The following is a 27,931-nucleotide window of genomic DNA, read 5'->3' as shown; positions in this document are numbered from 1 at the left end:
TGCAGCAGAAAGAAGCTGTGCATCATCTATGGCAAGTGGACAGAATGCTTGTGGTGCACTGATCCCACCACGTATGAGACTTACAAAAAGAATGAGAAGAGAGGTGGTGAGCAAAAGAAATTGAAGCCGGTAAGATTAAGGATCCTATAGGGAGTAAAAATACCAAAATATATAAAATGAGAGGAAATCATCTTCTCAGAAATGGTTGGGTTGGTGGTACGTGGAGGGTTATAATTGTTCATCTTGTGGTAGGGGTCTGAGGGATGCAGCTTTGTGAGAAGGCGTTGCACTTTGGAATTGTGTTGGCTTTGTGAGAGCTGCTGGTATTTGAGAACTTACAGAAATGGTGATTGCTAGAGACTTGTCAGAGTTGTCATTTATCAGCTCCCAAGCCTTTTCTTCAACAAAGAAAGTGTCTGTACTGCTGCTGCTAGATGTGAAAATATCTGAATGTGGGCATTTGAAAAGAAAATTCCCTAAGTACCATGTTTAAGTCATTTATGCCTTTTTGGGTGATGCAGCCTTTTTGAATTTCTGGTGCAGACATCCTTTAAAGCAGAAGGGTCTGGGAATTTGTGGATTTTTTTCATCACGTGTCCGGATCAGATAAGTTACTGCCAAAGCCTCAGGGTTATATGGAAAATGCAAAATGTAGTGTGATGCAGAGGACTGTTGTGTTTTCCAGTGTCAACAAAAGTCTCATGGGCTCTGGTTGCTTGTATGAAATGCAAATGATGAGCTAAAGTGGAGAGTGATTAGCTTCTGCTTGCTAGACTCAGTCTGTCTTTTAAATACTCACATGACGGGGATCCAGAGCAAGAATAGGCCTTGTTTTTTGCCTCTGGATTCTGTCATGGTGCAGGCTTGTATTTTGACTTATTTTTAAATAATAAGATTTTGTTCACCCTAAGAAAGTCAACTCCTTCCTTCCTTCCTTCCTGTGGAATTTATATTTAGAGGAGGAACTGTTTTGAAGAGAGCAAATGAGACACATCAGAGGAGGCAGAAGGAAAATAGGAGAACTGTGACACTCTAACAGTAGATATTGCCTCTTCCATTCTGATGGCTGTGCTTTCAGGTGATTTCTCGTGTTGAGATCCTCTGAACTTTTACAGTGCAGCTGTGTTCTGAGGCACATTCTCCTGTGGTTCAGTCTGATGATAGGGACCAAGCATGCAAAAGCAGGTCTTCAGGTAGTCAAGGGAAGCTGTCAGGGGATCTGGGTCTGTGCAGCTCAAGTGGATTAAACACTATAGCTGGTGTTGTTTGGTCTGATCCTGTGTAGAGATAATGCTTGATATGTTTGTGCTCTGCTTGCCTTTCAGTCGTATGAGGAAGATGTTTTCTGCTGTGTTTGTGCTGTGTGCAGCCTCTTTCTTTCCTCTAACTGCTTGCAGAACCAGATTGTATTTTATTCCTAGAATAGATAGCCAGGACAAAAGTGATTGAGGTCCGTGAACGGTGGAATAAAAATAGTGAGGTGATGAAATAAAAATCTTCATCCTGTTTTCTGCCCTCAGGTAGAATTCAGAAATGATAGTCCAGCTCTGTGAGATTGCCACTGCTAGCACATACCACGGCATTGAGAGTGGGAGTGCAGGCCAGAGCCTTCTCTGGGAATGGGAAATACTAGTTTCTTCTAAGAGTAGTTGTTGAATTCTTACTGCAACTTAAACAGAATGTGCATTGATGTATATAAACTGATGTGGAGCTTGATTCTCAGTGTGAAAAGGTGGCATGTTTTAGCTAAAGTAAAATTGATGAACTCATACACTAATTCATTCCTTATTAATTAAATAAACAAGGTACTTTTGCAAGCAAAGCAGTCGGGATCCAAAAGGCAAGCGTGATAAATTATCCTTCTTCTGCCATTACAGAAACTAGTTTGAACTGCAGTCTGGACTCATTTGAACCTGAGGGAGTAATGGTGTTGTCTTTGTTTCAGAGTGAGGATGTTATAAAATCGGAAAATGATGAGGCTGACGATATGCCAGAAGTTCAAGACACCGTGCAGTTTATACCAGGCAGTAAATTGCTTTGGAGAATAAATTGTAGGCCACCCAACTCATCACAGGTAACTGTTTCAATCAATGTGTGTGTTCCTGTCACTAGTGACATCCTAGGGAACATGAGTAATGTTTAAAGGAAGCCCTATTGAAAGTGTCTGTCCTTAGTGTGCTTCTTGGCAGGTTCTGGCAGTTCTTGCTTCAGCAGCAAAATTAAACTGAAGCAAGCTGTCTGCTTCATTCCTGTGCTGAGAGCAGCAGAGTTGGTAGAATGTGTGATCTGACTGCAGCTGCTTCACTGTGCGATCTGTGAGATCTTTGTGCAGGGAGTGGCTGAAATATGGATGTGTGCTCCCCACTGCTCACCTGCTGTTGGAAGGCAGGCTTCCAAAAATGCAGTAACTGGGCATCTGGATATTAACCCAAGTTAATGTTCTCTGAAATTAATGAATGAAAACGTGCATGCTTTCCTGGGACAAATGACTTGTTTTCTTAGTTTTAGATGTTTACTTTTTTCCTTATAAAGAAAAATCATGGTGTTTAATATCCGATATAGAGGAAATACGTTTCTGTTTTCTGAAGCAAAGACTGTTGTGATCTCCATACTGCTCCTCCCTCCTCTTTAAAAAAAAAAAGTCAGTTTGGAATGAACCTGTCTTGCTTTCAAGGAGGCAGATGGAATAGGGTTTGACTCAGTAATTTCTCTTAGAAGCTTTGTTGTATCCATTCAATACAGGAAGCCTATTGCTGCTTTGCCAAAATAACGTGTGTTTTGTCTGCAATTTGCCTTCAAGATGTACAATTTCACCAGTTTTGCTGTGAGTCTCAATGAGCTGGAGAAGGGCATGGAAGCAATATTAGCTCCCACTGACTGTCGGCTACGGCCAGATATCAGAAACATGGAAAATGGAAACATGGGTATGTGTTTGAAGAACATGTTTTCACATTGGTAACATCTGAGAGGGGTAACTGAATGGGGGTTGTTTGCTGTGGAATGATATCTTCAGTTTCTTATTCTCAAAGCGATGTTAACATCATTTCATCATGATCATGCTTTTGTACAGTATAATGTCTGTTTTCTCCTTGAATAGCCTGGGAGAGCAAGTGTGTCCCAGGTGGATCTCAAGTCTGCAATCCTGTGTTGGAGGACATTGCATGTTTGTTGGGGGATGCTGGCAGGCGTCTTCTCTTGCTCTGGTGTTTATCAGATAGTAGGGGGGGAAAAAAAACCCACTGTTATACTCAATCTAAATTCTTTCCCACTGTCTGGGTGGATAATGCTCTGTAATTTTACCATGTACTCTGTTTGTAGTCACAACATTTCTGATACGACAGTTTTAGTTTTGTCACCTGCAGTTGTCATTGTTGAGCAGATTGTGTCCAGCAAACACTTTCTCTCATTCGAATGAAATATGTTTTATTTCTTTGCAGTCTTTTTCCTGTTTTCTGCCTTTTTGTTTCCATTTTGCTAAACAACTGTTCTCATTGAAATGTTTGCTAGATGTGGCTAGTAAAGAAAAAGAGAGACTAGAGGAGAAACAAAGAGCTGCTCGCAAGGAGCGTGCGAGAGACGAAGTGGAGTGGCGGACACGGTAAGGAGCAGCAAGCTGGGCACTTGTGTAATGCTCTGAATGCTGCTGGTTTACTGCCTGAAATGCTTTTAGTGAAGACAACGTGTGTTTGATTTCCTGCATGACAGCACAGTTTGTATTATTTTGTAGTAATTTGCTGGTCATCTCTTAAATAATGGAGCTGGAAAACCAAATTGCTGATAATTTTGTGCTAGGAAATTATAATAAATGCTGAAATCTGTCATAAATAACTGGTAATGCTGTTTTGATTTTGTTTTAAGCTCTCAGAACTCATCTTTTTCATAGACTGAATAAAACATTAAGTCCCATTTTGTGCCATAGCCAATTCCTGTCTAGCTTTTGGCAGTTGAGTAGCATGTTGTGGCCCTTTAAGGCCTCTTACTTTCAAACTTCTAGGACTTTTTGGATGGTTACTTCAGAAACTGCTTTTAAAAAAACTCTTATAAAGTAAAAAATAATGGTATGTTATCAATATATGATCAAAAATATCAGTGTCTATTATTTGGAATAAGACAGCAATTTGAAAATCCATTTTGTACTCCTTCCTGACTTCATGCAAAAGAGAATGAATGGTAAGGCAGTGACCACTGTGCAGGAAGCTCAGTGCCTTGTTTTTCATGCTCAGAATACTGGCAGAGGCTCCTCCAGTAAGAAATACCAGTGTCTTTCAATAATGTTGTTGGGAAAGAAGCAAAGTTCTGGGCTTTTTGTTCCCCCTCCTAACTGCCTGTTTTTTTTCTGTTCTCCAGGTGGTTTCATCAAGGCACCAACCCACACACCGGGACTCCAGACTGGCTGTACTCAGGTGGCTATTTTGATAGAAATTTCTCAGACTGTCCGGACATATATTGAAATAATGGAACCAATAGCTCATCTCATCTGGACATCTAGTTACTAGATTTCATTGTAAGCCAGTTAGTCTGGTTTTGTGAATAACAAAATTCAGCTTTTCTAAGTAAATCCTAACAAAACATCTATCAGTCAGCAGTCAAGGATTTAATGGTCACTAATGTTGGATTGCCAAATATTTAAACACTGTTGCATTCTTTTCATAAGGCTACACCTGAAATCATCATATTTTCACTAATTTTTAAAGGGACCTTTGGTTCTCCATTTTTTCCCTAGTTTTTTGTCAGGAAGGTATGCTGTATCTGGTAGAGCTCGTAACATCCTTGAAAACTATGTAACTTTAAGAAAATAGAGATAATACCATCTTGACTTAGAGTAGTGAGGAATCTAAGTTTTCAGAACTTGGAGCAGGGATGAAAAGTTCACAAGGTACGAACATGATCACATCTAGTACTGTGGCTATTTCCCACGAAGAGATGCATGTGAAACTTTCATACAGTATGTAGCACTATGTGGGGACTGGAGCTGCTGGCCCCCCTCTCTCAATATGATTCAGTAATTCAAAGACATTGAGAAACAAAAAAACAACTTTAGCTTCTCAAACTGTAGTCATCTGTTACAAAGTCTTCACAATTTCTGGTCACTGTGAGCATTAAACTGTATACCTGTGATAAAACTACATAAAACACGTGTTAAGAGCAAGGTGCATTAAATGATGCCTGCTTTTTCTGAAGTCAGTGCTGCTCTTAAAGTATGGGGAACTTCAGGAGCAATTGCAGGAATGTAGAGGTGGTTACAATGTAAAATATATTGCTTGCTACCACTTGGAGGCTTAGATCTTCTGCACTACTTTTGGCAGCTTTGGCACTAAATATGCTTCTAGACTAAAGTTTTATTTGGAAGCACTTGGTATGTATATCCACACAGATCTCATATTTCTGGGATGTTTTTGTTTGCATGTTTTTCATTATTAGGTCACGTCTGTTTTGTATGTTGTAAAAGAGCAGAATCAATTTCAAGCTGTGGCATAGTTACCTATTACATGTTTTCTGTGAGCATGTGATGTCATAGAAGTGGAATTTTTTCGTTCCATATTGAAACGTCAAAGCCATATAATGGAAATAATTGAACTACAGATCAATTACTGGACTGATCCATTAATTTTCTTTCCAAGTGATACACTTCTGGTGAGGAGAGAGGAAAGGAGTCAGGAAAAATTAGGCCTAGTGAGTAAAACTAATCCTGAGGTTGCTTGGTTTTTTTTTTTTGTTTGTTTTTTAATGAAAACTTTTGAGGAACTGGGCAAAAAAGGAAAATGGCTGCATTGCATTTAGGCTTACAGTGGTTCAGAGATCACTGGTGCAAACAGCAGCACCTTGAGGAATTTGTGGAAGAATTGATCCAGCTGATGCCAAAACACATTGATGGTTTCATCTGAAGAGCAGGTTGTGCTTCTATCCCAGTGATAGGATTAGAAAGCAAAAGGTAACATGATCATGGAGAAACATTTTTGTATCAAATTATGCACCACGTGATTGGACTAACTTTAATTTGGGGGATTTAGTTGTTTTCTTTGTTGGAAAACTGAGACAAATGGTAAAAATTCAAGGCAATAAAAAGGCCTAACCTGAAATGTGGTCATGGCAACGTTGTTCTGTTGCCAGAAATCACACTTTCTGATGTTCTTTACACTCAAACTAAATGTGGTAATGTGGCTCAGAGAACAAATTTATATTTTGTTTCTAATAAACGCTCAGATGCTTGACTTTTAAAAAGACCCTGCTGGTCAGTATGGGATAGCATAGAAATACTTCTGAGTCTTTGTGTAAAAATCAACTTGAATTGCTGTTCCAGGCATTGGAATGTTCCTTGCAGATTTTCTGCCCGCTGTGGAACCATTCCTACTGGATGAGGATTGTAAAGATTCACAGGCTAAGCCAGTTTAACATCTCACAGGAGATTAAAACTTGCTTAAGCTAAATTATAATTAAGGTTGGAGTCAGTGCTCTTTAAAAGCATGTGAATAGAATGGAAAAAATGCAGAGTAATTGGTAAATACTATGTTTTTAACAAGGAATGGACAGGTTAGCATCTCTCTTCTCTTGGATTAGAATTTTAATTTAAACCCCGTTTTCATTATGCAAACACAGAATTATACCATGTTTATTTGAAACTTCAGTTGAGGAATTTCATGTAATTTAAAAATAAATTGGCAAGTTTCCTAAAGTCAGAGTTAGCTCCGTCTTTAGCCCGTTCTCTCCTCTCTTTAGTGTAATGGTTTTTAGGGATATCTCGAATGGGTTCCAACTCTGTTCTTTTAATTTATTGTTCTTCACTGAAAACATTTACAAAATATTTTCTCATTGCTGCTGAAAAGTCTCTGCCTGGCGAGCCCCAGGATGCCCGATGGCACCCGGTGATCGCTCTGGAAGTGGAAAAAAATATATTTTAAATGCAGATCTCGCCTCAGTAGTTTACATGTCAGAACATAACTTTGCACCTTTTAAAAGAATGTCACTTTTATAACTTGATTAAGCACTGTATATAAGATAACTGTGTTAGTATATGTTAATACTGTAGAGAAACCATCTAGAAAGAAAATTATAATAAATGCTTAATTTCCTTCGGGCCTCTAGGTGGTGAGAGAGGTTTGTGTACAGGGAGGCAGGGGCAGCTTGTGAGGATACGGCTGGAGGTGGCCAGGTCGCTTATGGTCACCACGATGTTTGTTGTGCAAAAAGTGATTTAAATCCGAGCTCTGAGTGCCGGGGGGAGAAGGGGGGGGGGCGTGAGGTGAAAATGATGTTTTGGTGGAGGGATGGAGTGGCTGCTGAGAGCTCTGTGGGAGGGCGCTGTGTGGGCACTGGGCGCTTTGTGCCTGAGGGCTGGGGGCAGCTGCCTCAGTGGTGCTTGTGGGATGGCTGGTGCTGATCGACAAGGACAGGAGTGTGCCCTGAATTGGTCAGATTAAAAAACAACAACAAAACAGAACCAAACGGCTGCATTTGCAGCTGTGTAATGACTGAAAATTGTTTCTCAGTGAATTGAGACCAAGCAGTGGAAATTCTTTGGCTGAAGCACTCCCAGAATCTCCACAGCTTTCCCCCAAAATGGTCACAAAGGGTTCAGCGTGGCTCTGCCCTGCGGCGCCTCTGCTCGTGTCGTGCTCCTGAGCGGGGTCGGAGGGAGGGAGGGGAAGGGGCGGCGAGGCCCGGCCCTGCGATGAGGCCCGGCTCTGCCGAGCCGCTGAGTGAAATGCATTTATTTTTGTAATATTTAATAACTGTCGATGCCCGTCTCTATTAACAACCATCTTTGGCTTTTTAGAGAAGTCTGTACAGGTCTGCGGACGTCAATGTTACACTGTAAAGCTGTAAATCCGAATAAAGCTCATTTTGAAGAAGAGAGGGGGTCGCGACCTCTGCTTGGCGGAGGGGGGATGGGGGCGCCGCCATCTTTCCGCCGTGATGACACAGCAGGGCGGGGGGGCGGGCTCTGCCACCGAATGACAACAGCGTCGCCCAATCGCGGAGGGCCGAGGGGGCGCTCGCCCCGCCCCGCGGCGGGCGGACTTCCGGGGCGCGGGGCAGGAAGCGGGAGCGGCGCAGGGCCTGCGGGCGGCGAGGCGGCAGGTAGCGGCGGGGGGAGGGAGGGGCCCGGCCGGGGTCCGGCACGCGGTTCCATGCGGGGCTGCTGTGCTTCGCTGGGGCAGCTGGGCGGCGTGGAGGGAGGGCTGGCCCAGAGGGGTGCCGTAACCGGCGGCCTCGCGGGACGGGCTGCAGATGGCGGTCTGCTGTTGGGAAGGCGGCCGGGCCGGGCTGAGGGCGCGGGGCAGGGCCGGCTGGGTGGGGGCTGCTCGACCCAGCGGCCTTGCCGAGCCGTGGTGCCAGCCCAAAAGGGGAACTGCGGGGATGCGATCTCATCCTATGTAGTTCATTCGGCAGCAGCTGTGCTCCGTGTAGAGAACGGGGCCGCGCGCAGCGTCCTGCTTTCGCCTCGCTCTGCGTTTAGCTTTGACGCAGCACCCTCGGTTCTGGAGCTGAGGAGCCTCGTTGCGTGGTGTCACGCTGAGAACAGCGCACGTGAGAGCTTTCTCGTCGTGTCAGCCCATCCTTCTGTCCCCAGGATGTCTTCAGGCGCGCTCTTTCCGAGCCTGGTGCCAGGCTCCCGCGGCTCTTCGAGTAAATACCTGGTGGAATTCCGGGCAGGAAAGATGTCGCTGAAGGGCAGCACTGTGACCCCGGACAAGAGGAAAGGCCTTGTTTACATCCAGCAGACCGATGATTCCCTCATCCATTTCTGCTGGAAGGACAGGACCTCGGGCAGTGTTGAAGATGTGAGTATGGCTTTGTGTTTCAATGCTGAGGTGTTGAGGCACTGTGTCACCTTGGCCTTGTTTCCTGCCCTGCTGGAAGAGCTCTGAGGTGGTTTAGAACGTGAATGCTACAATGACTCGACAGACTTACCCTTCTAAATCCCCTTTGGAACAGATGGTTGGGAGGGGACCAGAGGTCTCTGGGAGGCTAACAGTAATGTTCACGTTTTTCCTGAAATATCTGTTTGTTCTGTCACGTTTTCCAGGATTTGATTATTTTTCCTGATGATTGTGAATTCAAAAGGGTTCCTCAGTGTACTACTGGCCGTGTGTATGTATTGAAGTTCAAGGCAGGATCAAAACGACTCTTCTTCTGGATGCAGGTTTGTGGGAAGTAAATAAGAAAAGCATTGGAATAAATGGATTGCAGTGCTCCTTGTACCAAGAAGAACTTTTTTGCAGGAGCCAAAGACAGACAAGGATGAAGAACATTGCCGTAAAGTGAATGAGTATCTCAACAACCCCCCAATGCCTGGTGCTTTGGGTGGAAATGCGAGTGGAGGCCACGAGCTCTCAGCATTAGGAGGTACAGTCCATTCTCTGCTCCTTCACGTGAGAGACCTTGTGTTAGAATGAGCACTTGTAGTTCCTTAGGGAGCAATTCCTGATGACTTTGGAGGGTGAGCTGGGGACAGTGTTAATACTGGAAAAGTGTAAACATGCCTTTAGCAAGATAAACTGTGTTGTGCTAATAGGTGCAGACTGAAAGCTAAGACTGCCAGATGAAGTATATTTTCAGTAGATTCTCTGGAGTCTTACCTTTTATGAAGCCAAGTTGCATTTATCTGTTATGAGCATCGTGAATCAGTAAACACTTGCAACTGTTTTTTCCATACAGAATGTGATGCCAATTAATCTCCTGCTGTTTGAGCTGGAGTGCTGTGAAAAAAAAACCTATGTGAATATGTTGTGTTTCAGAATGTTTTTGTTTTTAGGTGAGGGTGGCTTGCAAAGCCTTCTTGGAAACATGAGCCATAACCAGCTCATGCAGCTGATCGGACCAACGGGCTTAGGAGGACTTGGTAAAATGCTTTAATATCTTTATGCCAAAGTGGTATTTTCTCCTGCCAGGTTAAATCCTACCTGACAATATTTCCAAGTAGTGCTATTGATTTGAATAGCACTTCTGTCACGTGAGAAAGCAAGGCTCTGCCTCAGAGATGAGTTAAGGGGCCCAAAAAAAAGGAAAAAAAAAAAAAAAAAAAGGCAGGAAATGGGTACCAGGTTCTACATGACACTCATCTTACAGCACAGGCTGCAAGGAGTATTGGCCTTTTTTTTTTTTTTTTTTTTTTTTTTCTAATAAGTCCCCTCCTCTTCCTCCTAAATATTCACTGGAGCAGGAAACCAAGGGTTCCCAGGTGGATGTCCCAGCTGTCAATCTGGGGATACTTTCATGCTATTTCTGATCCAGTGACTATTTGTGTGCAAAGTGGAGTTCAAGAGGAAGGTTGGAGTGCACCTGCCCTGCAGAAACCTGTAGTGAGTAGAAGAAAGCTCAGGTGAGGGCTTCCTCTTCTGGGCAACACTGGGGAGAGCTTGAAGTACTGCCCTGCTTTTTCTAAAGGGAACGTGAGCTGTGTTGGAGTCACTGCAGCAGTCTGTTCTTAATGCTGTCTGTGCTCCAAGGCCAGTAGAGCATTTACTGAGAAGTCAGACCATGGTGTGGAAGTAGGCAAAGGAATGCTTAGCAGGTGGCAGTGACTAAAGTCCATTTTTGCTGATCTAGCAGTAGTGTCTCTGTAAGCTTTGTGTGCAGATTTGATGTTGGGATGTGCAGATGGAAGATTCCAGCTTCTTAACATGTGTTTGGTAAAGACCTTCTTGCTTCCTTCTTGAAGCTTCTCAGGACTCCTGAAACTTGCTTCCTCATACTCTGAGCACATTGTTCAACAGCTCTTCTTTCTTTGCCTTTACACCTAGCTATAAGATGGCTTGATATGTGAAGCCAAATAACTCATCTGCTTGCCTCAGCAAATGGGTTGTGATGAATCCTTGTGGATCTCTTCCCCGAGTAGCATCTGATTCTTTTACATCTGGTTTGCATCTCTTTCAGGTCTTTGCTTTTATTGCAGCTCCTGGGTAAACTTTTCCTAGCCAGGACAAACTGAACAAAGTAGCACGCGATGCAGCCTGGTTAGCTTCATCCTGCTGCTGTGAAAGCTCTGTGATGGATGAGCAGTGTTACAGGCATGATTCCATACTGCACGACTGGGTCCTATAGAGAGGAGAGTCCTGGGCAGATGGCTGGTGCTTCTCTGACTCCAGTGTTCGACAGTTTTTGTGTTTGTTAATGGCGCGCTTCTGTCCTCTGCAGATCAGTTCCCAAAAGGTGGATGATAAATACAGATGCTTGGGTTGGAAAGTGTGTTTAATCAGATGTAGTAAAGAAAATACTGAGTAGGAAGCGTGTGGTAAATGGAGCATCTGGCAAATGTGGCTCAAAGGAGTCGTAGGGGGACAATCAGTCACTGCCAGCTCCAGCACACCAAGGAGCCAAACCTTTCCCCAGTTCTTTTTAGCTGGTGTTCTCCATGCTGCAGTAATTCTCGGTGGCCAGAAATAGCAGTGGGGATGAAGGAGGCTCTGATCTCATTTCTTTTGTTTGTTTCAGTTTGCTGGAAGACCAGGTGTTGGTTTCCTGCTGTGTTTCTTGATCACTGTTCTCCCCGTGGCGCTTTGGTTCTGTGCGGGGCCGGTTTTGGTCTTTGTTCTGTCTGTGACATGCTTAAGGCTCTCACTTGTTTCTGCTACATCTCTGCATTAGATGTGAAGCTGCAATTAATGCAGATGTATGGGTGTGGTTCAGAGGCTGCCCCTGCACCCTTCTGCTGAGGGCCTTGGCTTTAGGTTTTAGAGAAGAGTTGGAATTTTGGAAACTAGCAGATGAAGGGAAAGGGCTCTGTTACACTGATCATGTGAGTACAGCATGAACCAAAGTCAATTGCATCCTTGTGCACATCTGGAAATGGAGTATTTCCAAAATGTGCAGCTATCTTCTCAGACAGTTCTGTAATAGGGATGTGAAATCAGACAATGAGAGCTGTATATTTACAGAGAGGGATGGGGAGGGTTGGTCTGGGCTCTTTTGACCCCCCTCCTCCTTTGTTTTAGCAAATAAAACCTTTCAGGTACAAGAGTGACCTCTCTCGACCAGGGAGGTGCAGGAAACCTGAAAAAGAATGCATTTCTAAACCTGTTCTTCTTTTATGTTTATGGAAGGTGGGCTGGGTGCACTGACGGGTCCTGGCTTGGCCAGCCTACTTGGGAGCGGGGGACCCCCGACCAGCAGTTCATCATCCAGGTAGGGCACCCATTTGGTCCAAGTCTGCTTTATTTTTCTAGTGTGAAGTTGCCACGTAGATGGGAGAAATGATAGCCTACTGTACAGAAAATTTAATGGGAATTAAGGCTGCTTGGTTCTCTAAGCGGAGGTTATTAGCCCTTTGTTTTGTAAGGGCTTGAAAAGAAACTTCTTAGAAAGAAGAGGCAAAGCTTCTTGCCTTTTGAATTAATTCCCTCAATGTCTTTCCAGCTCTCGCAGCCAATCAGCTGCTGTGACTCCATCTTCCACAACCTCTTCTACCCGTGTCACGCCTGCCCCGGCCGTTCCTGCAGCTGCATCTGTGACCAGCCCGAGCCCTGTGCCCAGTTCTGGTAATGGAACCAGCTCAGCCACCAGCCCAACCCAGCCCATCCAACTGAGTGACCTCCAGAACATTTTAGCTACTATGAACGTGCCATCTGGAGCAGGAGGACAGCAAGGTAACACTATTCTGACCAGACAGCAGTTGGATCTGAGAGGGTCCTTTGGAGTTGTTGTGCTGTCCTGTCCTGCTCCAATTTGAGAGGTGTCCTAATATGTTATTTTTTATGTCCATTTATGTGCTGCTTTGCTTGGCTGATTTGAGAATCTTACTCTTGCTGCAAAACTGAGAAGGGAAGAAAGGATGCCAGCAGAGTGCTAAATATGATTCAGTGCTCCACTGACTAGAATGCTTCATTTACATGACAAAAAGTGGGTTATTGTGCATAGTCTAACAGCCACCCATTTATTCATCTTCCTAGTTGACCTGGCAACTGTTCTGACTCCCGAGATAATGGCTCCCATTCTGGCCAACTCTGAAGTTCAGGAGCGGTTGATGCCTTACCTTCCCTCAGGGGAGTCTCTGCCACAAACTGCAGAAGAGATTCAGAACACCCTGACGTCTCCTCAGTTCCAGCAGGTAGTTACCCACTATCCTAAAGTGCTGCTCTCCTTCCCCACGTGTTGTGATCCACATGGCCCTGTTTTCTCAGATTCCCTCCCCTGCTCAGACTAGGAAGTTGATCCTTAGAAGTGGGAAGGAGAGACATGAGTTCATGGAGCACCAGTTCTTCCTTCCTGTGGTCAGCCAAGGGCAGACCAGAAAGGTTGTTTTACTTCCACTTTTGGATTTGGACTTTACCTTTCTCGTTATTTAAAACACTTTCTGGCAATTGGCAGCAGAGTAGCAGCAAATTCATTACTGCCTGTCATAGAATGGGCTGAGAGCAGTCTCTTTAAAGTTGAGTTACTAAAGTGAACACACAGAAGGGAAGAGATGCTAATGTTTATAGCACTGCATTCCTTTTTAATTCTGTAAAACCCAGTACTTAATTCCAGACCTGTCCATTTGAACACGCTTTGTCAGATTAAATCTGCTGGGCCAACTTCAACTAATACTGACTGAAATTTCCCAATATGCAAAATCCCATTGGCTAAGAATGTTTGTAGTTGGCAGGAGGTGACGTTGTGTTGCTTAGTGTAGCACAGCTTATTGCCTCGTGCTCACTGGCAGGCAGCTGATGAAGAGCAAACACTTCCTTATTACAAAACACAGTGCCTGTGGTGTAGAGGCATGTCTGAGCCTGGCCCAAGTGCAGTGCTGTCTGTGCTCTGTAAGGGATAGAGGCTGCTTCCAGGTAGGCCGCTTGGTCAGCGTGCTGCAACAGGGTGTGGAAGCATCCTCAGACTGCTGCCTCATGTTATTGCACTGTAGCCACGTGGTGCTGGAGAAACCCAATGCACACTGTTTTGTTTTTGACACTCTTGACTCCAATTCACAGGCATTGAGCATGTTCAGTGCTGCCTTAGCTTCAGGACAGCTTGGCCCGCTAATGAGTCAGTTTGGCTTACCTGCAGAGGCCATAGATGCAGCAAATAAAGGAGGTATGTACCAGTGCTGTTGGAATGTGATGAACTGGTGGGATTTGCTGTTTGAGTTGTTGCTGTGGTTGTTCTTCTGGTCTTTTTGTTGGCTTGTTTTGTTTCTCTTGGCACTGCACATAGCCATTGAATGGAGAAGGCAATGATGAGTTTGTGAGTACCTGCCAAAAGGTGACTCTGGTGCTGCTCTTTTTAAAATGAAAAGGCAAGTGGCTCAGGAGCCACCCTGCACTACTCGTGTCAGGATTACATTTAGAAATTGGAGGGTCTGCAGAGATGTGCTGAGCAGCCTTGTGGTTGATTTGTTGGAGTTACAAATGAGTGGAGGTGCTGGACACCTCGTTCAGAATGCTTTTCACTGTTAGTCATCAGCTGTTCAGCTGAAAGGAGTGCACAGCTTGGGCCTTACCTGGCAGAGGGGGAAGGTAGCAGTTATCCCTGATGGACATTTGGAATCTGTTCCATTATTAAAGCAATTCAGTGTTGAGGCTGGCTGTGCACAAGGTGAAACTGCACAAATCCAAATGCTGTCTAGTGAATGAGCATCAAGATTTTCTTCTTTGCTAATAGGTTTTTACTGAAACAACTGTTTGCTTTCCAACTGGTGACACAGCCTCATGCACAATACATTCTGTCCCAGAAATTGCCAAATTTTTACTGCAAATAACTGATTTCTTTAACTTTTAGATGTAGAAGCATTTGCCAAAGCAATGCAGAACAGTGTGAAGTCAGACCAAAAGGAAGGAGACTCTAAGGACAAGAAAGATGAAGAGGAAGATATGAGTTTAGATTAAATTATTTGCTCTTCCTTACAGATATCCTAGATACTAACTTAAGCAACTGCAGTAGGATTACTAACTTCATATTATGCTTATATAAATCTACAAATAAAGGAATTTTCTTTATCTGCCATACTGTTTTTTTCTCAGTCTATTCAACATAAACCTAAGCAGTACTTGCTCTTCCTGCTCAGTGCAGTTGGGTTTTGATGCTTTTGATAGCAGCTAACTCCATTATTCAGTCTTCTTTGTGATAAAAGGCCAGAGGATTAAAAACTGTCTCAGATTTGCTCTTCACCACTACAGCGAAAGAGAATAACATAAAGCTTTATTTGACTCCAAAGTATGTACCAGTGATTTACAAAGACCATCTGTAATACTACAACTTAAAAACAGGTCATAATTACATTGAAGATGGACATGTTAAAAACCCACTTTACAATATTTACCCCTCATAAAAAACAATATATAAGTTATAAGTCCATTTCGGAAGCAAGATTTTGTCCCCACGTGGCTAGATATATATACACACAAATATATATATGATGTGTAAGTGCACAAGTGAGCTAGGTGTTTTGGGAGCAGAATGTGTTGGGTTTTTTGTCTTTCAAGTGAAGACTGCACTGTCAGCAGGGGTGAGCTGGGCCAGGCAGAAGGCAGCTGGGGGCAGGGCAGGTGACTGCAGTGACACTGCAAATCTGGCCAGAGGTAACCTTTATTTCTTCCCTTTCAAGCAACAGTTTCTTGCTTCGTACAGCAGGACTTGTATCAGTGTATCTATGCTGAATGCAACTACAGAGTGCAGAGTGGCATCTGCTTCTGCTTTCCCTCAGCAGTTCTTCCAGCGTTCTTTATTCCTTTTTAATTATCAGCTTCTTATAAATTAATCTGATTGGCAGATGCTAATTCTGCGAGCAGAATTTTGTCCAAGGCCCCCCTTGCACAGCTCTGTACTTGCACCGCAGCAGCAGGTGAACAGAGCCCGACCTTAGGGGGAAGGGTTAAATGCATCCTTGCATATAAAAACCCAAAAGTGATGGCACTAATCCAGTTTGTCCTAACTGCATTATCAAGCAAACTGCCTACCGCCTTTAGCAGAAGGCATTCTGCGACTGTCATTAACAGCCTGAAGTGTTCAGTGAACTAAACCTACGTGCATTGTAAGCGTGGGGTAAAGGGAACAGGATTTGGGATGTGAGGCACAGCTGCTGTGTGCTCCAGCCCATACTACAAGCTGTGTGCCAGCATGAGGCCCGCTGCAGACGCTTGACCGCTGGGGAAGGAGGCAGACCTGTTTCCACAACCTCCTCCAACTTTTTGGTTATACTTGTGAAAAGATGCCCCTGAAGTGCTCCCTTCTCCCCACCTTCCTCCCCTGCTCTCCTTCCCCGTGGATTTGTGGCCCCTCCCTGATGTTGGCCCCAGCCATGTGCCACAGACTCGTGCTGCAGGCACTGGAGATGGCCTGGCTGACCAGAGCTCGCAGCTGATGGCTGGGATCCAGGGAGCAGTGCAGTTTCCTGGTGTCAGGCTGTACACCGAGGTGCACTCACAGCATGGGACAACCCTGCAGGCCAACAGAGCCCCTGACAGTCCTTGTTTGCAGCAGGTTCACATAGCTCTGGTTAACCAGCAGATTCCTTATGCAGCCCACATAATGAGGGAGGGGAGGTAGTGCTGACACTGTACTGGCCTCGTCTGCTTCTGCAAAAGGAACAAAGAAAACCAAGTGTTGGACTAATAACAGAGTAAGGGCTTAAGCATATCTTGCTTGCAACAGCAATAACAACTCTTGCTTTGGGGTGTTTTGAGCTGAAGTGCATCTTTTCTCAACTCACCTGGCAGCCCTCCTAGGTGGAACATTGCCTTTGCATTGGGTGCAGGAGGCAGGCTGGGTCCCACTGCATAGTTTCTTTCTGTGTCCACTTCAACCTGGATTATGTTCTTCCTTTTGATAGCTTAGAAAGAAATCAAGAGTCAGACAGTGCTGCTTGCAGAAGTCCAGCAGCAGCACAGGGCAGCCTTAGCCTTGCTAGTGGCTCCATGACCTGGCAGCCACCCCATACATCCAGCTTGCCAGGTCTGACAGCACTAACAAGATTAGGTGAGGACTCTAATTAGTAAATGACTTAATGGCAGCTGCAGTCTCCCAAATTAAATGCAAACAGGTGGGAGCTGGGGTTTAAATATCTGAGGAAGGGCAATGGACTGCCCCCAGTAAACGTGGGCTGAGCAATATACCTGGGGACAAAGTGCTGTCCCCTCACCTGTGATGGAGTGCCACTGCCCGTCACAGAGAGATGGGCACGTCACCGACGCGGAGAACTCATCAGCCCCAGTGTTGGCTCTCATGGTGACCTAGCACAGAGACAAACCCATCAGAACTCACTGAGCTGAGCATGGTGGGCAGGAGATGGCCTCTAATGGGCCTATGGGAAAGCCATCCCTCCCGCTACCTTGGTCTCCTCCATATACAGCACGAGATGGGGGCTTCTCCTTGTCCCGATGTGGAAGATGAGCCCAGAGGCACTGTGGGGACGGACGTCCAGTGTCACCTCCAAGTCCTGCTCAGTTGCCAGTGTATCAGCTGGAAATGAAGTGCCACTGGTGAGAAGGGGACAAGGGACCTCCCACCAGACACATCCTTTCCAGTCCCAGGACCATGGGAACCAGCCCGGGCTGCTGTGGGGTACCTAGGGTGACGGACCCGCCGTCTGCAGCGAAGAAAATCCCATGCTCCAGAGCACCCTCATAACACGGTGTCACCCCAAAGGTGTGTGAGGGGGTACCAAGGGGCTTCCCATCCAGCTGTGGGTTCCTCAGGCAGCCGTCAAAGCTGGAGACCGATGTGCCCTGCAGAGATAGGCCCTGGGAGTGAGCGTAGAGGGGCATGGGGCAGTGGTGTGGGACCAGGGGCCAGTAGAGATGGGGTGATGCCAGGGGACCCCCACAAGTCCTTACCAGCATGTGAGCCTTGGCTCTTCCATCTGGGACACCCCCAATGTACAAGGGGGTCCGGGCTACAAAGAGATCTGCGGTGGCCACTGTAGCACTCTGGGCTCGCAGCCCATCGATGACCAGCTGGACTCGGCTCTGGTCTCTGCTGAAGAAGACCTGCAAGGACCAAAGATGGGTGGCAGGGCCATGGGCTTTGTGTAGTGGGAGAAGCCAGAAGGAAGAGCAAAGTGGCTCTGCGAGGCCTCGCTGAGCCCCAGTGCTCTGCTCACCGTGTGCCACCGCTGGTCACGGTACTTTTCTTTGCTGCGAACTCGCAGCCGCCGCCCACCGATGGCCACCAGGAAGATGAAGCGCCCGTTGGAGACAAAAAGAGCCATGAAGGTGCTTCGCTTCCCCGCCACGTAGAAGAGCAGCCCGTTAGAGGAGTTCAGCCTCACCTCCAGGGAGAAATGGAACCTGCGGGGACAGGGGATGACAGGAGCACCCTGCCTCCCATCACTGCAAGGGGCAAGCGATGGTTTCTAGGGCTGAGCCCACATGGCTTGGGCACAGAGTGAGCCTCACCTCTGGCTGAAGGAGGCCGGGATCTCCTCAAACTCCCAGCGGCTGCTCGGGGATCCCCCAAAGCGGAAGGTGTCCCTGGCTGTGCGGGGCTGCGGCCGGCAGAGCCCAGTCTGGTCGTGGCGGCGGTCCTTGGAGCTGGGCCTGCTGGACACCTACATGGAGTAGGAAGAGAGTGACAGGAGGGTCCCGCACTGAGGGGCTATGGTGGTGGCTGGAGAAGATGGGAGTTCTGTCAGCAGGGATACCTTGGGTTTCCTCCTGTCCTTCTTCAGAGCAACTCTGAGTTGCTGCGGCCGCTCGCCCCAAGGACAGCTCATGGTGACATTGATGCTCTCCACATTCTGCTGCAGGTCCACCACCATCTGTGGCTCTGACCTCCTACACACAGGGGGAAGAGGTTCCCATAACTGAGCCAGGCGAAAGGCAGGATGGGGCTGAGTCCTGCTCACCGGGAAGCAGCACAGTGATGCTCACCGCTTGACGAAGACGTTCCCGATGCAGCCAGTGAGGTTGCTGAGGGCACCGGGCTCTGGTGAGCCTCCAAGCTGGAAGAGTGCCCGGTCATCCTGCTGCCTCCGTTGCCTCCAACTGGCCCTGGCCCCAGCTGCAGTGTCCTGCAGCTCATCGTCCACATAGAGCCGCACCCTATGGGGTAGGAGAGGGGCAGGATGAGCAGGGCCCTGGGGCTGCTGGCCCCTCAGCACCTGTGCATCACCAAGACACATACCCCTGGGCATCACTGTAGAAGGCCACGTAGTGGGTCCTGTCATCTGCATAGGTATTTTCAGTGGTGACTTTGGTTTCCAGCAGGTTCAAGGCCAGCTGGCCCCTCTGTAGGGACACCTGGCACGTCCCCTCCTGCAGAAAGCATCGTGCCGTTGCTGGGCAACCAAGTCCCAAGGTAGGGCCCATTTATCCACGTTATCCAGATTTCACTGGATTTACCTTTTTATCCCTGCTCACATTTCAACAAAATCCCTCTCTTTCCCAAGCAGGAGCCTCACCTGATTCTCCTGCACAAACTGATGGTTGTCCCACTACTGGGACAATTGGGGAGGACTGTGGGTGCCCACCTGTGTACTGTGGTAGTACAGCAGCCCCTCACGTTGGCTCGTCTGGAAGCTGAAGCCACTGTAGAAGTCCTGCAGTGCAGGCACATCCTTCAGGGCCAGGGTCAGGTAACCATAGCCATGGACACTGATGGAGCGAGCCACCTGTAAGGAGGCACCATGGAAGCAAGGTGAGAGTCAGCCCCGGTGTTGTAGGCATCCAGAATCTCACTTGGTCTGGCCAGTGCTATGGCCAACCATGGGGGGCACCTCACCATGGCCCCCAGCACTGAGGAGCTGTGGGGTTTATACTTCTGCACAAAGAGGAGATTGAATTTGTCCTAGGGTCCCCTGCTGCTTTCCCTGCTGGACCCCATCCCCAGCTGCTGAAGCACTGCACTTACCAGAAGGTCTGAGGTACATCCGTAGCTCACACCAACAGTGTTCATGCGCTTCAGGTCAACATATTTGCCAAGAGCCTTCAAGCCCTTCATACAGCCCCGAATGGGCCCACCCGTGGGGAAGAGTGCCTTCAGGCTGCAGGAGAAACAGGCAGTGTTAACAGGACAACCCCACTGAGGATCCGGCCCTGCAGCCCCCAGACAGAGCACTTGGGAAGGACACACAATGACCAGGTGTGGTCATTGCTTCACTGCTTCACAGCACCCAGCTTAGCTAAGGAGGCTCAGCAACACCCACTGGTACCTCACCCCACCCTGGAGATGTCCCATCCTCAAGCCCACGGTGATGGGCAGCAAGAGGAAGCCTCCCCCTGAGTTCGAGCAGTCCTGAATGTGGTTGAGGAAGAGCCAGGCCAGGGGGCCCCAAAGATGAAGATGTAGATGTGGGCCAGACCCACCTGGGGGGCAGCACTGCTGGAGGCACACCGCCCAGGTAGTAGGAGACAGCATTCTCCAAGGAGTTCTCCTGCTCCACCATGAAGATGGTGAGGCGCTCCAGACGCACCAGGATGCGCTTCTTGTTATTCATTTTGAGGAGGAAGATCTGGATCTGCAAACAGAGAAGAAAAATGAGCAACTGGATCCATTAGAGAACAGAGCATGAAATGTCCAATTCACATCTCCAAGCAAAGCATACTCAAAAACGAGGTCCAGAGCCTGTAGGCGTTAAACCTTGCCCCGAAACAAGGCTCCAGACTCTGGATGAAGAGCCAGCCCCAGCGTGGACACCCACTCCCCCCTTACCGCTTTGTTCGTGGCACTGCTGATGGAGGAAGAGTTGCTGCTGGGCTTTGCCATCTCCAGGCCCGTGTTGAAATCATAGTAAAGCACCAGCTTCCCATCCCGGATGGCCAGGCACAGGAACTGTCCCTGTGGGAGGCAGGTTGGATGCTCAACATCAGGGCTCAGCACTGGCAGAAGCAGATCCTGCAGGTGATGCCTCAACCTGTCACTGACAGCAACGAGGGACCCATGTGTGAGCAGCAACCCTGTGTTGGGGGCAATGGAAAGGTTCAAGGCAGCACTCACTGCCACGGTGAACCCTGATCCAGTTCAAAGCTCTGTGCATGAGTGCTGGAGTTTAGGACAGTCCTTCTGGCACCAGCCTAGAGATTGCCCTGGCTGAGAGGGCTTTGTCCAGCCCTCTGGTGGCTTTTAACAATAGTGCAGATGTACTGCTTTAAACAGCGCTATAATCTCCAAAGCCATCTTCTCCTCACAACCCTGAATGGAGAGTACCTGCAGGTAGGGCTGAGATTGCCCCCATCACACGGACTGAAGGGTGAAGGCTCCCCAGAAGTGGCACCTGCCTGATTCTCCAGAAAGAAGAGGATGCCATTGTAAGAGACAATCCGGATCTCTTGCTCAAAGCGCTTAGTTGTGCCAAACTGACTCTCAAACTTGATCTCCGCATAACCAGTACCATCAAAGTAGGAGCCGTCGGTCAGCCAGGGATCTCCTGTGGACTTAGACCTGAGACACACAAGAAGAGACATCACTCCAAAGCCAACTGCCCCCAAACAGGGCAGACAAAGGTTAGGGTGAGCCTGTGGGACAGGTGCTGCCCTGCTTGACTGCATGGCCTTACCTTGCACAGGGCTTCTCAGCAGTGGTATCCAACTGGAAGGTGTGCTGGAAGTTGTACAGACTCACCACCTCCTCATTCAGCGTGTCCAGCTCCAGGCATCCGCGGTAGTTGGGATAACGCAGAGTGGGAGGGGGCTGGGAATGTAACCAAACAGTTTGATTTTGGTTTTGTCATGAAAACATCACGGCCTCTCCTGCCAATATGGTTCAAAGATATTGCTGATACCTCCTAGGAAACCCATCTCACCATGAAGCTGGGTGGGTAGCCGCCCACGTAGAAGACCACGTTGTGTGGGTCGAGGTTGAGCAGCCCCTGCTCCCCCTTGGCCACGCTGTCTCCTTTGGTCTCATGCACCGTCTGCCTTTCCACTATCACTGACATCTGCCCATACTGCAGTATCCTGTAGCAGGGAGGGATGGTCAAGTGAAGTAGAGATGCCCAAAGAAGAGCCAACTTTGCTCTCCTTGAGTAAAAGGCCTCCCCACACAGCTCTGCCAAAGAGCATCATCTTTCAACCTGAAGGCAGCCCCCATTTCCCTGACAATTTTTTGAGGTATTTCGGTGCTGATCTTTTGGACGCAGCACTACCCACATGCACTGCAGGGACAGGCTCCCAGCAAGCTGCCTCAGAATGTATCACACCCATCTCCAACCTATTGATGTTGATGGCAGCAAACTGCTCTCCAATCTCCTCATCGATGGTCAGGGAAGCTGGCTCCTCGTTGCCCAGTTTGTACACCCACTGCACTTTGCGGTCCTTCAGTACAATACCCAGGTAGTCTCCAGTGGCCTGAACGTGGGGGAGAGACAGGGCCAGGACACTGACATTAGAAAGGGCAAGAGCACCCAGCACTGCTCTCCCTGGTGCACCAGAGCTGGGGAGCAGCTACCTACAGCTTCCCTCCTGTCCCAGCTCACCTCACGGCTGCCCAGGTACAGAATGAACCGCCCCTCCTCTGCCCCATCCTGCTGGCTCCTGGGCTCAGGGTTTTGGATGTAGAATTTGAGGGACGTGTAGGCTGCCAAATCCTGCAGGTTGCTCGGCATCCGGACCTGCACTCCTGAGCTGCCATTGAACTTCATGGGGACTTTCACCTGGAGGGAAAGAAATCCAACTCTAAAGAGCTGAAACCCACTGCTGCCACCTCATGTGCCCGACAGCTGTTCCAAATGCACTTTTGGGAGTTTTCCCATGAGAAAGCAACCCTGCTTGGTAGTCCCAGAGCTATTCCAGATACCTCTCCCAATCACAAAGCACCCCCAAGTAAGCCCCCATTCACCCCACTCCCCTGACACCCACAATCCCACCTTGCTGGCAGCGTTCCTCGCCTGCGTGATGAGCTGCCGGATGCGCACAATGTTCTCTGACACAGTGGCATTCTTATTCCTCCTGTTCTCCAGGCTGCTCAGCTTCCCCAGCAGCAGCGGGATGGTGCTTTCCAGGCTGGACACTGGCACGAGAGAGAGGCAGTTGTTTTAAGCACTAGTGAGGGAGACGTGAAGCTCAGGCAGGTCTGAGACATGCAAGTCAAAAGCAGTGGAAGCTGAATCACACGACCGTTTCCCCATGCACAGCAGCCTTGATACGGGGTTTTGAAAATGCTCCAGCACATGCAACCTCTTGCAATAAAGCCATGGGTGATATACATACTGCAGACTGAGATTTAAAATAAAGGGACAGGATTTGAAGCACCCAGAGTTGGCTCTCTCACTTCCCTGAACTCTTGACTCGAAGCTGCAAAGCACAGCTTCTGAAAGCACAGTTCTCAGCCCCGGAGGCTGAGCAGGATCAGCACTCACCAGATTTCCTGGCATCTTGGACTGCCTGGTTCAGGTCTTCATTTCGAAGGCCTCCATACTTGTCTTTCCACTCATCCAGATTCTTCTTCATGGTGCTCAGGGTATCTTCCACTCTCGCAGCTGTCTCGTTGGCCTCTATGGCAGCTGCTTTGGCATTCTGAATTGTCTCCTTAGTGTCCTCTGGAAAGACAGGATGAAAATCTCCAAAATCTCCAAAAGGAGAGGGGAGGAAGCAGACTTGGGTCACAAGTTGGATGTGAGGATGGGGGCAGAGAACACCCAGAACAAACCTTGGTCCCTGCCCAGCGTATCCTGCACAGACTGCAGCTGGCTCAAGAGCTGCTCCTTCTTCCTGCGGAGGTCAGCCAGCTTCTCCTTTGCTGCCTGCAGAGTGCCCTTAATAGCTGCAATTAAAAAAACAAAAACAACACGTATTCTGCGTGTCGGGTCTCTGTCCAGCCCAAAGCCACCAGCCTGTGATGGAGCCCCTCTCACCCCCATTGAGTTTTGTCTGCTCTCTCCTCACGCCCTCCTCAAGGTTGCTGCTGTTCCTCTTCAGCTCTTTAGAGATGGCCCCAAGGTTTTCTGACATTACGTTCTGTAAAACAAACATTTGCCGTGCTGCCTCAGGGCCTGGAAAAGGAATTCAAGTCCCTGGCCCACACAAAGATGCTCAATGGGCAACTGCAGTGGGGTTGGCTGCAGGGGTGCGATGGGGTGAAGCTTCCAAGCCCAGCCCTAGCCTCACCAGTTGCTCTGTTCTCCAGCACAAAGTGCTACAGACTCAAAGGGAAGAGGCAGCAGACCACTGTGTGTGGGTGTGAAAAGCTGCACAGCTGCAGATGGAATTTTGCTTTCTCTCATTTGCACAGCACATACCATCAAAGCCTCGCCAGCAGCCTCGTCGGCATCATGGGCAGCTCGCTCGGCTTTTCCCACTGCTTCAATGATGCTGGCGTAGACGTTGGAGGCATCGATCGCCCTCTGGATAAAGCCATCTTGGTTTGTGCCCTGGATAATGCTGTGTTGGAAGACAAAGCCGTCAGGGCCATAGAGACCACTCATGCTGGGCTCCTGTCCCCAAGGACAAGCACCTTGGCTTCCTCAGGTTCCTCAAGCCTTGGAGAAAACACCCTGCTGCAAATCTGCTGCAGTGCTGGGGCTGTGGCATCCCATCCCTAACCCCAGCAGGATGACAGAACCAGGGAGCTGGGCAGAAGCCTCACCTGGACAAGTTCCTTGCCAGCTCATCCAGGAGCCGGGCGTGCTCCTCAGCCTGCTCCACAATGGGGATTTTACTGCTGGCTGGAGAGAACTTCTTCACTCGTTCTGTCAGAGGCAGCTTTGCCCCATCCAGAAGGGCTGCCAGCTTCTCATATGCCTGCAAGGACATGTGTCACTCCCAATGGTCGCCCCACTGTGCTCTACCCTTGTCAAAACAACTCCATCACACACCTCCTTTGCACTCTCCATCTTCTGTAGGAAGTTGGAGACCTTGGCCAGGGCATTCTCAGCCATCCTCAGGGTCTCTTGCACCAGCCCATACTGCTTTTGGAGTTCACGGCTCTTTTGCTAGACACAAAGACATGGAGTTAGGAGCCAGTGGGGTCAGGGCAGGTTCCCCCTCACTGCTTGGCAGTACGGGTTCATTTGGTGCAGGTCTACCTGACTCTCCTCCAGGTTGTTGCGGTTCAAACTGTTCAAGTCTTCTGTCTGCCTGGTTTTGTTGACAGCCTCATTGAGGGCATCACGGAGATCCATCAGCTGGGAGCTGTGCTGTGCCAGCCAGTCCTGGATGCTGTTCATCAGTGCCTGGTTGGACTCCCAGTGGGCATGAAGCTCGCTCTTCACCTGGTGCAACACTGGGGGTGGATGAGTTGAGAACTGGTGTTCATCTTTCTGTACTTGGCTGTGGAAACGCCTAATTCTGGTCTCACTTTCCAGGTATCCCTTCCTCTTTCAGTCTAGATGACACAGGATCTCATACAATATTGTCTACAAACCTCTAGTGACAAGGATGGGATCTCTTTCAGAAAGATGCCCAGCCACACCTGAAAGGCTCTATACAAAGAACCTTTATCTGAAGCCCTATTATTCTGAATAACAGTGCCCTCTCACGTGACAATGAATATGAAGAAACACAGGGTGACTTATTCAGACTGCCAATGACCAGACCAAGCAGGGCCAGCACAGCTCTGCCCCGTGCTGCTAACCCGCACTCACACTTTTGAGCTTCTTTGTGCTCACGTCTCGCCAGCTCCTCCTGGCCACCCAGGCTCCGCTCCTTCATCTCCCTCAGCATCCTCTCCACCTCTGCCATCTTCTGCCGAAACTCCTCGGTGGAGGTGGTGCTGGCATTTGCTGCCCCAAACGTGGCCATCTGCCGCACCAGGTCTGCAGGGAAATGCAGGTCTCATTAGCATCCTCAAACCAGACCCTTTGCAACAGAGACCTTCCATCTCTTTCTCTCACCACAATGCAGGCAGCCTCTGTGCAGTGCTTGGGCACCCAGCCTGAGACATCACTTGAGGGCCCTGCCACATTTCTGTTCCCTGAGCCCTTACCAGGAATGTGTGCTACATCCCAAGCACGTTCCTGTGGCTTTGCCTCCTCTCCTAGATCCAAGTCCCTCTCTGTTTTACTAAACCTCTCCTCAAAGATGAGTTTTATGCTTTTTAATAATATTTGTGCCACGTTGACATATTTTTCCAAACACTGTGTTCAGCCTGACAGCTGGGACTCATAATCACAGAATCACTGACGTTGGAAAAGACCTGTAGGATCTCCAAGTTCAACCCCAGACCACCCCACTGTGCCCACTGCCCACGTCCCTCAGTGCCACATCTCCACAGCTCTGGAACACCTCCAGGGATGGTGACCCCCTCCCCCAACCTCCCTGGGCAGCTGTGCCACTGCATCACTGCTCTTTTGGAAAAGAAATGCTTCCTAATATACAACTGGAACCTCCTCAGAGGTTCAATATCCCCTCGTCTACCTATACAGTCACAAGTCTGTGTGGATCTCCATCACAATTTTATTTCCCCTTCTTTTTTTCCATGGCCCTTTCTAAGCAATGCAGTGCTGTTTGCAAAGTGACAACATGGCATTCCCAGCAGGAGAGTAACTCTTCACTCACCTCCAGTGCTTTTCTGAATACTCTGAATAATTAGCAGAAGTTGCTCTCCTCTCTGGTAAGTCTCCCTTGTATGCTGCTCTAAATGGCTTGCTTTTCTGTGAGTCATCATAATCTAAAACACATAGAACTATCTATTAGCTGAAGCATAAGTTCATGTTTTACGTGACCATTCTGCAGTCGGGCTGTTGAAAACATGGATATATGTACATACAGACATTTTTCCAGGTATCTTGATGTTTAACATGTTTAACAGTCCTCCAAGGGAGCAATGCAGCTCACAGAGCTCGGCCATCTAAGACATGCCTGCACCCACAGCCCAGTGCTGGGTTGAGCAGGAGACGCAGCCTGACTGAGCTGGGTTTCTCACAGCCTTCAAAGCCCTCAATTTAGATAAAAGGGGAGCTCTTGCTCTGGCAATGGGAAGATGAAGAAATATCCTACCCTGTGCTGCAGCGCATTCAAATCCTGCGTGAGGTCCGTGTTCTCATCCTCCAGCTCATCAGCCCTTTGCCTGACCTTGTTCATGGCTCTGTGATACTCACGCAGTTGGTTCTGGAAAAGAAGAGAGCTGAAATCAAGCCAGCAGGCCAGGACAAACAGGCAAAAAGCAGCACCAAACCTGCCACGCACAGCAACAGTTGCCATAGTGCTGTTGAGACTATGGAGGCGAGCCCAGGCGATGGAGCTGGCGCTGAGGTTGACCAGCTGGCTCCGGATGGAGGGGAAGGACATCTCAATGCTCTGCAGATCCTCCAGCAGGAGCAGGACGCAGCTGTCACACACTGCCCAGAGAATGGAACAGTCAGCAGAGCCCTTTGCCAGAGCTTCCCTCACCTCCTTCCCCAGGACTGCAGCATACACACCTTCACACCTCATGCTGTCTGGGCCGTTTGCCACGGGGATCTCATAGTTGTGCATGCAGACGTCGCATTGCTTCCCTGTCAGCCCGTTGGAGCAGGTGCACTCCCCAGTGCGTGGGTCACAAGAGCCCCCTCTGCACTCACACTCTGCCAAGTTCAATAACAAGGAAACAGCCACGTCATCATTTTGCCACACTGAAGGGAAGGGAGTGGGTGGCTTTACTCCAGCTGTGCAATTGCATCTTTGTCCATTTACATGCACTGCTGGGGGTTTCTCTGTGCAAACCGGCAACACGCACAGGACCCCAAACAAGGGTTGGTTGTTTTCCTTCTCTAGTGATTTGACTAACACATGTGCCACCAAAACCATGTCCCGCTCCTTCACAGGAGGGATCCAACAGCTGGGAAGCTGGACTCACTTCTGCAGCCCCTCTCACTGAAGCCCCAGTAGCCCGGAGCACACTGCTGGCAGTGCAATCCGCTGACGCCGGGCAGGCAGCGGCATTGGCCTGTCTGTGCTTGGCAGCTGCTCCCCATGGCACCAACATCACAGTCACACCTCCGGCAGCCAGAGCATCCCTCGAAGCCGTAGTACCCCTCCTAGGGAAAAGTGGGTCAGTGTGGGCACTGTTTAGGGCAAAGCTGCCCTTATCATGCTGAATACATGCAGGGAAATGAGGTTTGCTGCAGCTTCCCATAGGGTACTGCATCACTGCTGAGGCTGCA

The 27,931-nt window shown here is 48.5% G+C and overlaps 3 protein-coding genes across 9 annotated transcripts in view; 2 read left to right on the top strand and 1 right to left on the bottom strand.

Annotated features, from left to right (window-relative positions):
* The window catches only part of OSBPL2 (oxysterol binding protein like 2), a 29,359-nt gene extending 21,926 nt beyond the window's left edge, over nucleotides 1-7,433 (top strand). For all 4 annotated transcript variants that reach the window (XM_052683843.1, XM_052683845.1, XM_052683846.1 and 1 more), the window contains 5 exons: nucleotides 6-129; nucleotides 1,946-2,074; nucleotides 2,801-2,924; nucleotides 3,508-3,598; nucleotides 4,348-7,433. In XM_052683843.1, the coding sequence (XP_052539803.1) occupies nucleotides 6-129; nucleotides 1,946-2,074; nucleotides 2,801-2,924; nucleotides 3,508-3,598; nucleotides 4,348-4,450 (571 nt within the window). In that variant the 3' untranslated portion in view covers nucleotides 4,451-7,433. The remainder of the gene's footprint in view (nucleotides 1-5; nucleotides 130-1,945; nucleotides 2,075-2,800; nucleotides 2,925-3,507; nucleotides 3,599-4,347) is intronic.
* A 564-nt stretch (nucleotides 7,434-7,997) lies between these two features.
* Nucleotides 7,998-14,922, top strand: ADRM1 (ADRM1 26S proteasome ubiquitin receptor). 2 transcript variants are annotated; one of them, XM_052683541.1, is made up of 10 exons: nucleotides 7,998-8,079; nucleotides 8,573-8,783; nucleotides 9,029-9,145; nucleotides 9,225-9,348; nucleotides 9,758-9,844; nucleotides 12,045-12,126; nucleotides 12,358-12,587; nucleotides 12,891-13,048; nucleotides 13,911-14,013; nucleotides 14,698-14,922. In XM_052683541.1, exons 2-10 carry the CDS (start codon nucleotides 8,574-8,576, stop codon nucleotides 14,802-14,804), a joined length of 1,218 nt encoding a protein of 405 aa, XP_052539501.1. In that variant the 5' UTR covers nucleotides 7,998-8,079; nucleotide 8,573; the 3' UTR covers nucleotides 14,805-14,922. The 2 variants fall into 2 exon arrangements, with proteins under 2 accessions (XP_052539501.1, XP_052539502.1); XM_052683542.1 differs by lacking the exon at nucleotides 9,758-9,844.
* A 175-nt stretch (nucleotides 14,923-15,097) lies between these two features.
* The window catches only part of LAMA5 (laminin subunit alpha 5), a 79,051-nt gene continuing 66,217 nt past the window's right edge, over nucleotides 15,098-27,931 (bottom strand). For all 3 annotated transcript variants that reach the window (XM_052683538.1, XM_052683539.1, XM_052683540.1), the window contains exons 47-80: nucleotides 27,625-27,805; nucleotides 27,209-27,352; nucleotides 26,976-27,127; nucleotides 26,787-26,897; nucleotides 26,346-26,457; nucleotides 25,433-25,603; nucleotides 24,875-25,071; nucleotides 24,665-24,781; nucleotides 24,436-24,590; nucleotides 24,089-24,230; nucleotides 23,705-23,807; nucleotides 23,500-23,613; nucleotides 23,210-23,389; nucleotides 22,718-22,860; nucleotides 22,328-22,504; nucleotides 22,063-22,199; nucleotides 21,656-21,809; nucleotides 21,410-21,543; nucleotides 21,132-21,294; nucleotides 20,566-20,691; nucleotides 20,220-20,371; nucleotides 19,765-19,897; nucleotides 19,385-19,525; nucleotides 19,039-19,169; nucleotides 18,786-18,956; nucleotides 18,557-18,689; nucleotides 18,312-18,463; nucleotides 18,017-18,203; nucleotides 17,751-17,903; nucleotides 17,483-17,642; nucleotides 17,246-17,376; nucleotides 17,057-17,147; nucleotides 16,628-16,747; nucleotides 15,098-16,493 (exon numbers count right to left, since the gene is read on the bottom strand). In XM_052683538.1, coding sequence (XP_052539498.1) covers nucleotides 16,339-16,493; nucleotides 16,628-16,747; nucleotides 17,057-17,147; nucleotides 17,246-17,376; nucleotides 17,483-17,642; nucleotides 17,751-17,903; nucleotides 18,017-18,203; nucleotides 18,312-18,463; nucleotides 18,557-18,689; nucleotides 18,786-18,956; nucleotides 19,039-19,169; nucleotides 19,385-19,525; nucleotides 19,765-19,897; nucleotides 20,220-20,371; nucleotides 20,566-20,691; nucleotides 21,132-21,294; nucleotides 21,410-21,543; nucleotides 21,656-21,809; nucleotides 22,063-22,199; nucleotides 22,328-22,504; nucleotides 22,718-22,860; nucleotides 23,210-23,389; nucleotides 23,500-23,613; nucleotides 23,705-23,807; nucleotides 24,089-24,230; nucleotides 24,436-24,590; nucleotides 24,665-24,781; nucleotides 24,875-25,071; nucleotides 25,433-25,603; nucleotides 26,346-26,457; nucleotides 26,787-26,897; nucleotides 26,976-27,127; nucleotides 27,209-27,352; nucleotides 27,625-27,805 — 4,923 coding nt within the window. In that variant the 3' untranslated portion in view covers nucleotides 15,098-16,338. The remainder of the gene's footprint in view (nucleotides 16,494-16,627; nucleotides 16,748-17,056; nucleotides 17,148-17,245; nucleotides 17,377-17,482; nucleotides 17,643-17,750; nucleotides 17,904-18,016; nucleotides 18,204-18,311; nucleotides 18,464-18,556; nucleotides 18,690-18,785; nucleotides 18,957-19,038; nucleotides 19,170-19,384; nucleotides 19,526-19,764; nucleotides 19,898-20,219; nucleotides 20,372-20,565; nucleotides 20,692-21,131; nucleotides 21,295-21,409; nucleotides 21,544-21,655; nucleotides 21,810-22,062; nucleotides 22,200-22,327; nucleotides 22,505-22,717; nucleotides 22,861-23,209; nucleotides 23,390-23,499; nucleotides 23,614-23,704; nucleotides 23,808-24,088; nucleotides 24,231-24,435; nucleotides 24,591-24,664; nucleotides 24,782-24,874; nucleotides 25,072-25,432; nucleotides 25,604-26,345; nucleotides 26,458-26,786; nucleotides 26,898-26,975; nucleotides 27,128-27,208; nucleotides 27,353-27,624; nucleotides 27,806-27,931) is intronic.

The sequence above is a fragment of the Tympanuchus pallidicinctus genome, unplaced genomic scaffold, assembly GCF_026119805.1.
Source record: "Tympanuchus pallidicinctus isolate F22 unplaced genomic scaffold, pur_lepc_1.0 scaffold20, whole genome shotgun sequence".
Lineage (NCBI taxonomy): Eukaryota > Metazoa > Chordata > Aves > Galliformes > Phasianidae > Tympanuchus > Tympanuchus pallidicinctus.
This window is presented reverse-complemented; position numbering and strand designations above follow the sequence as displayed.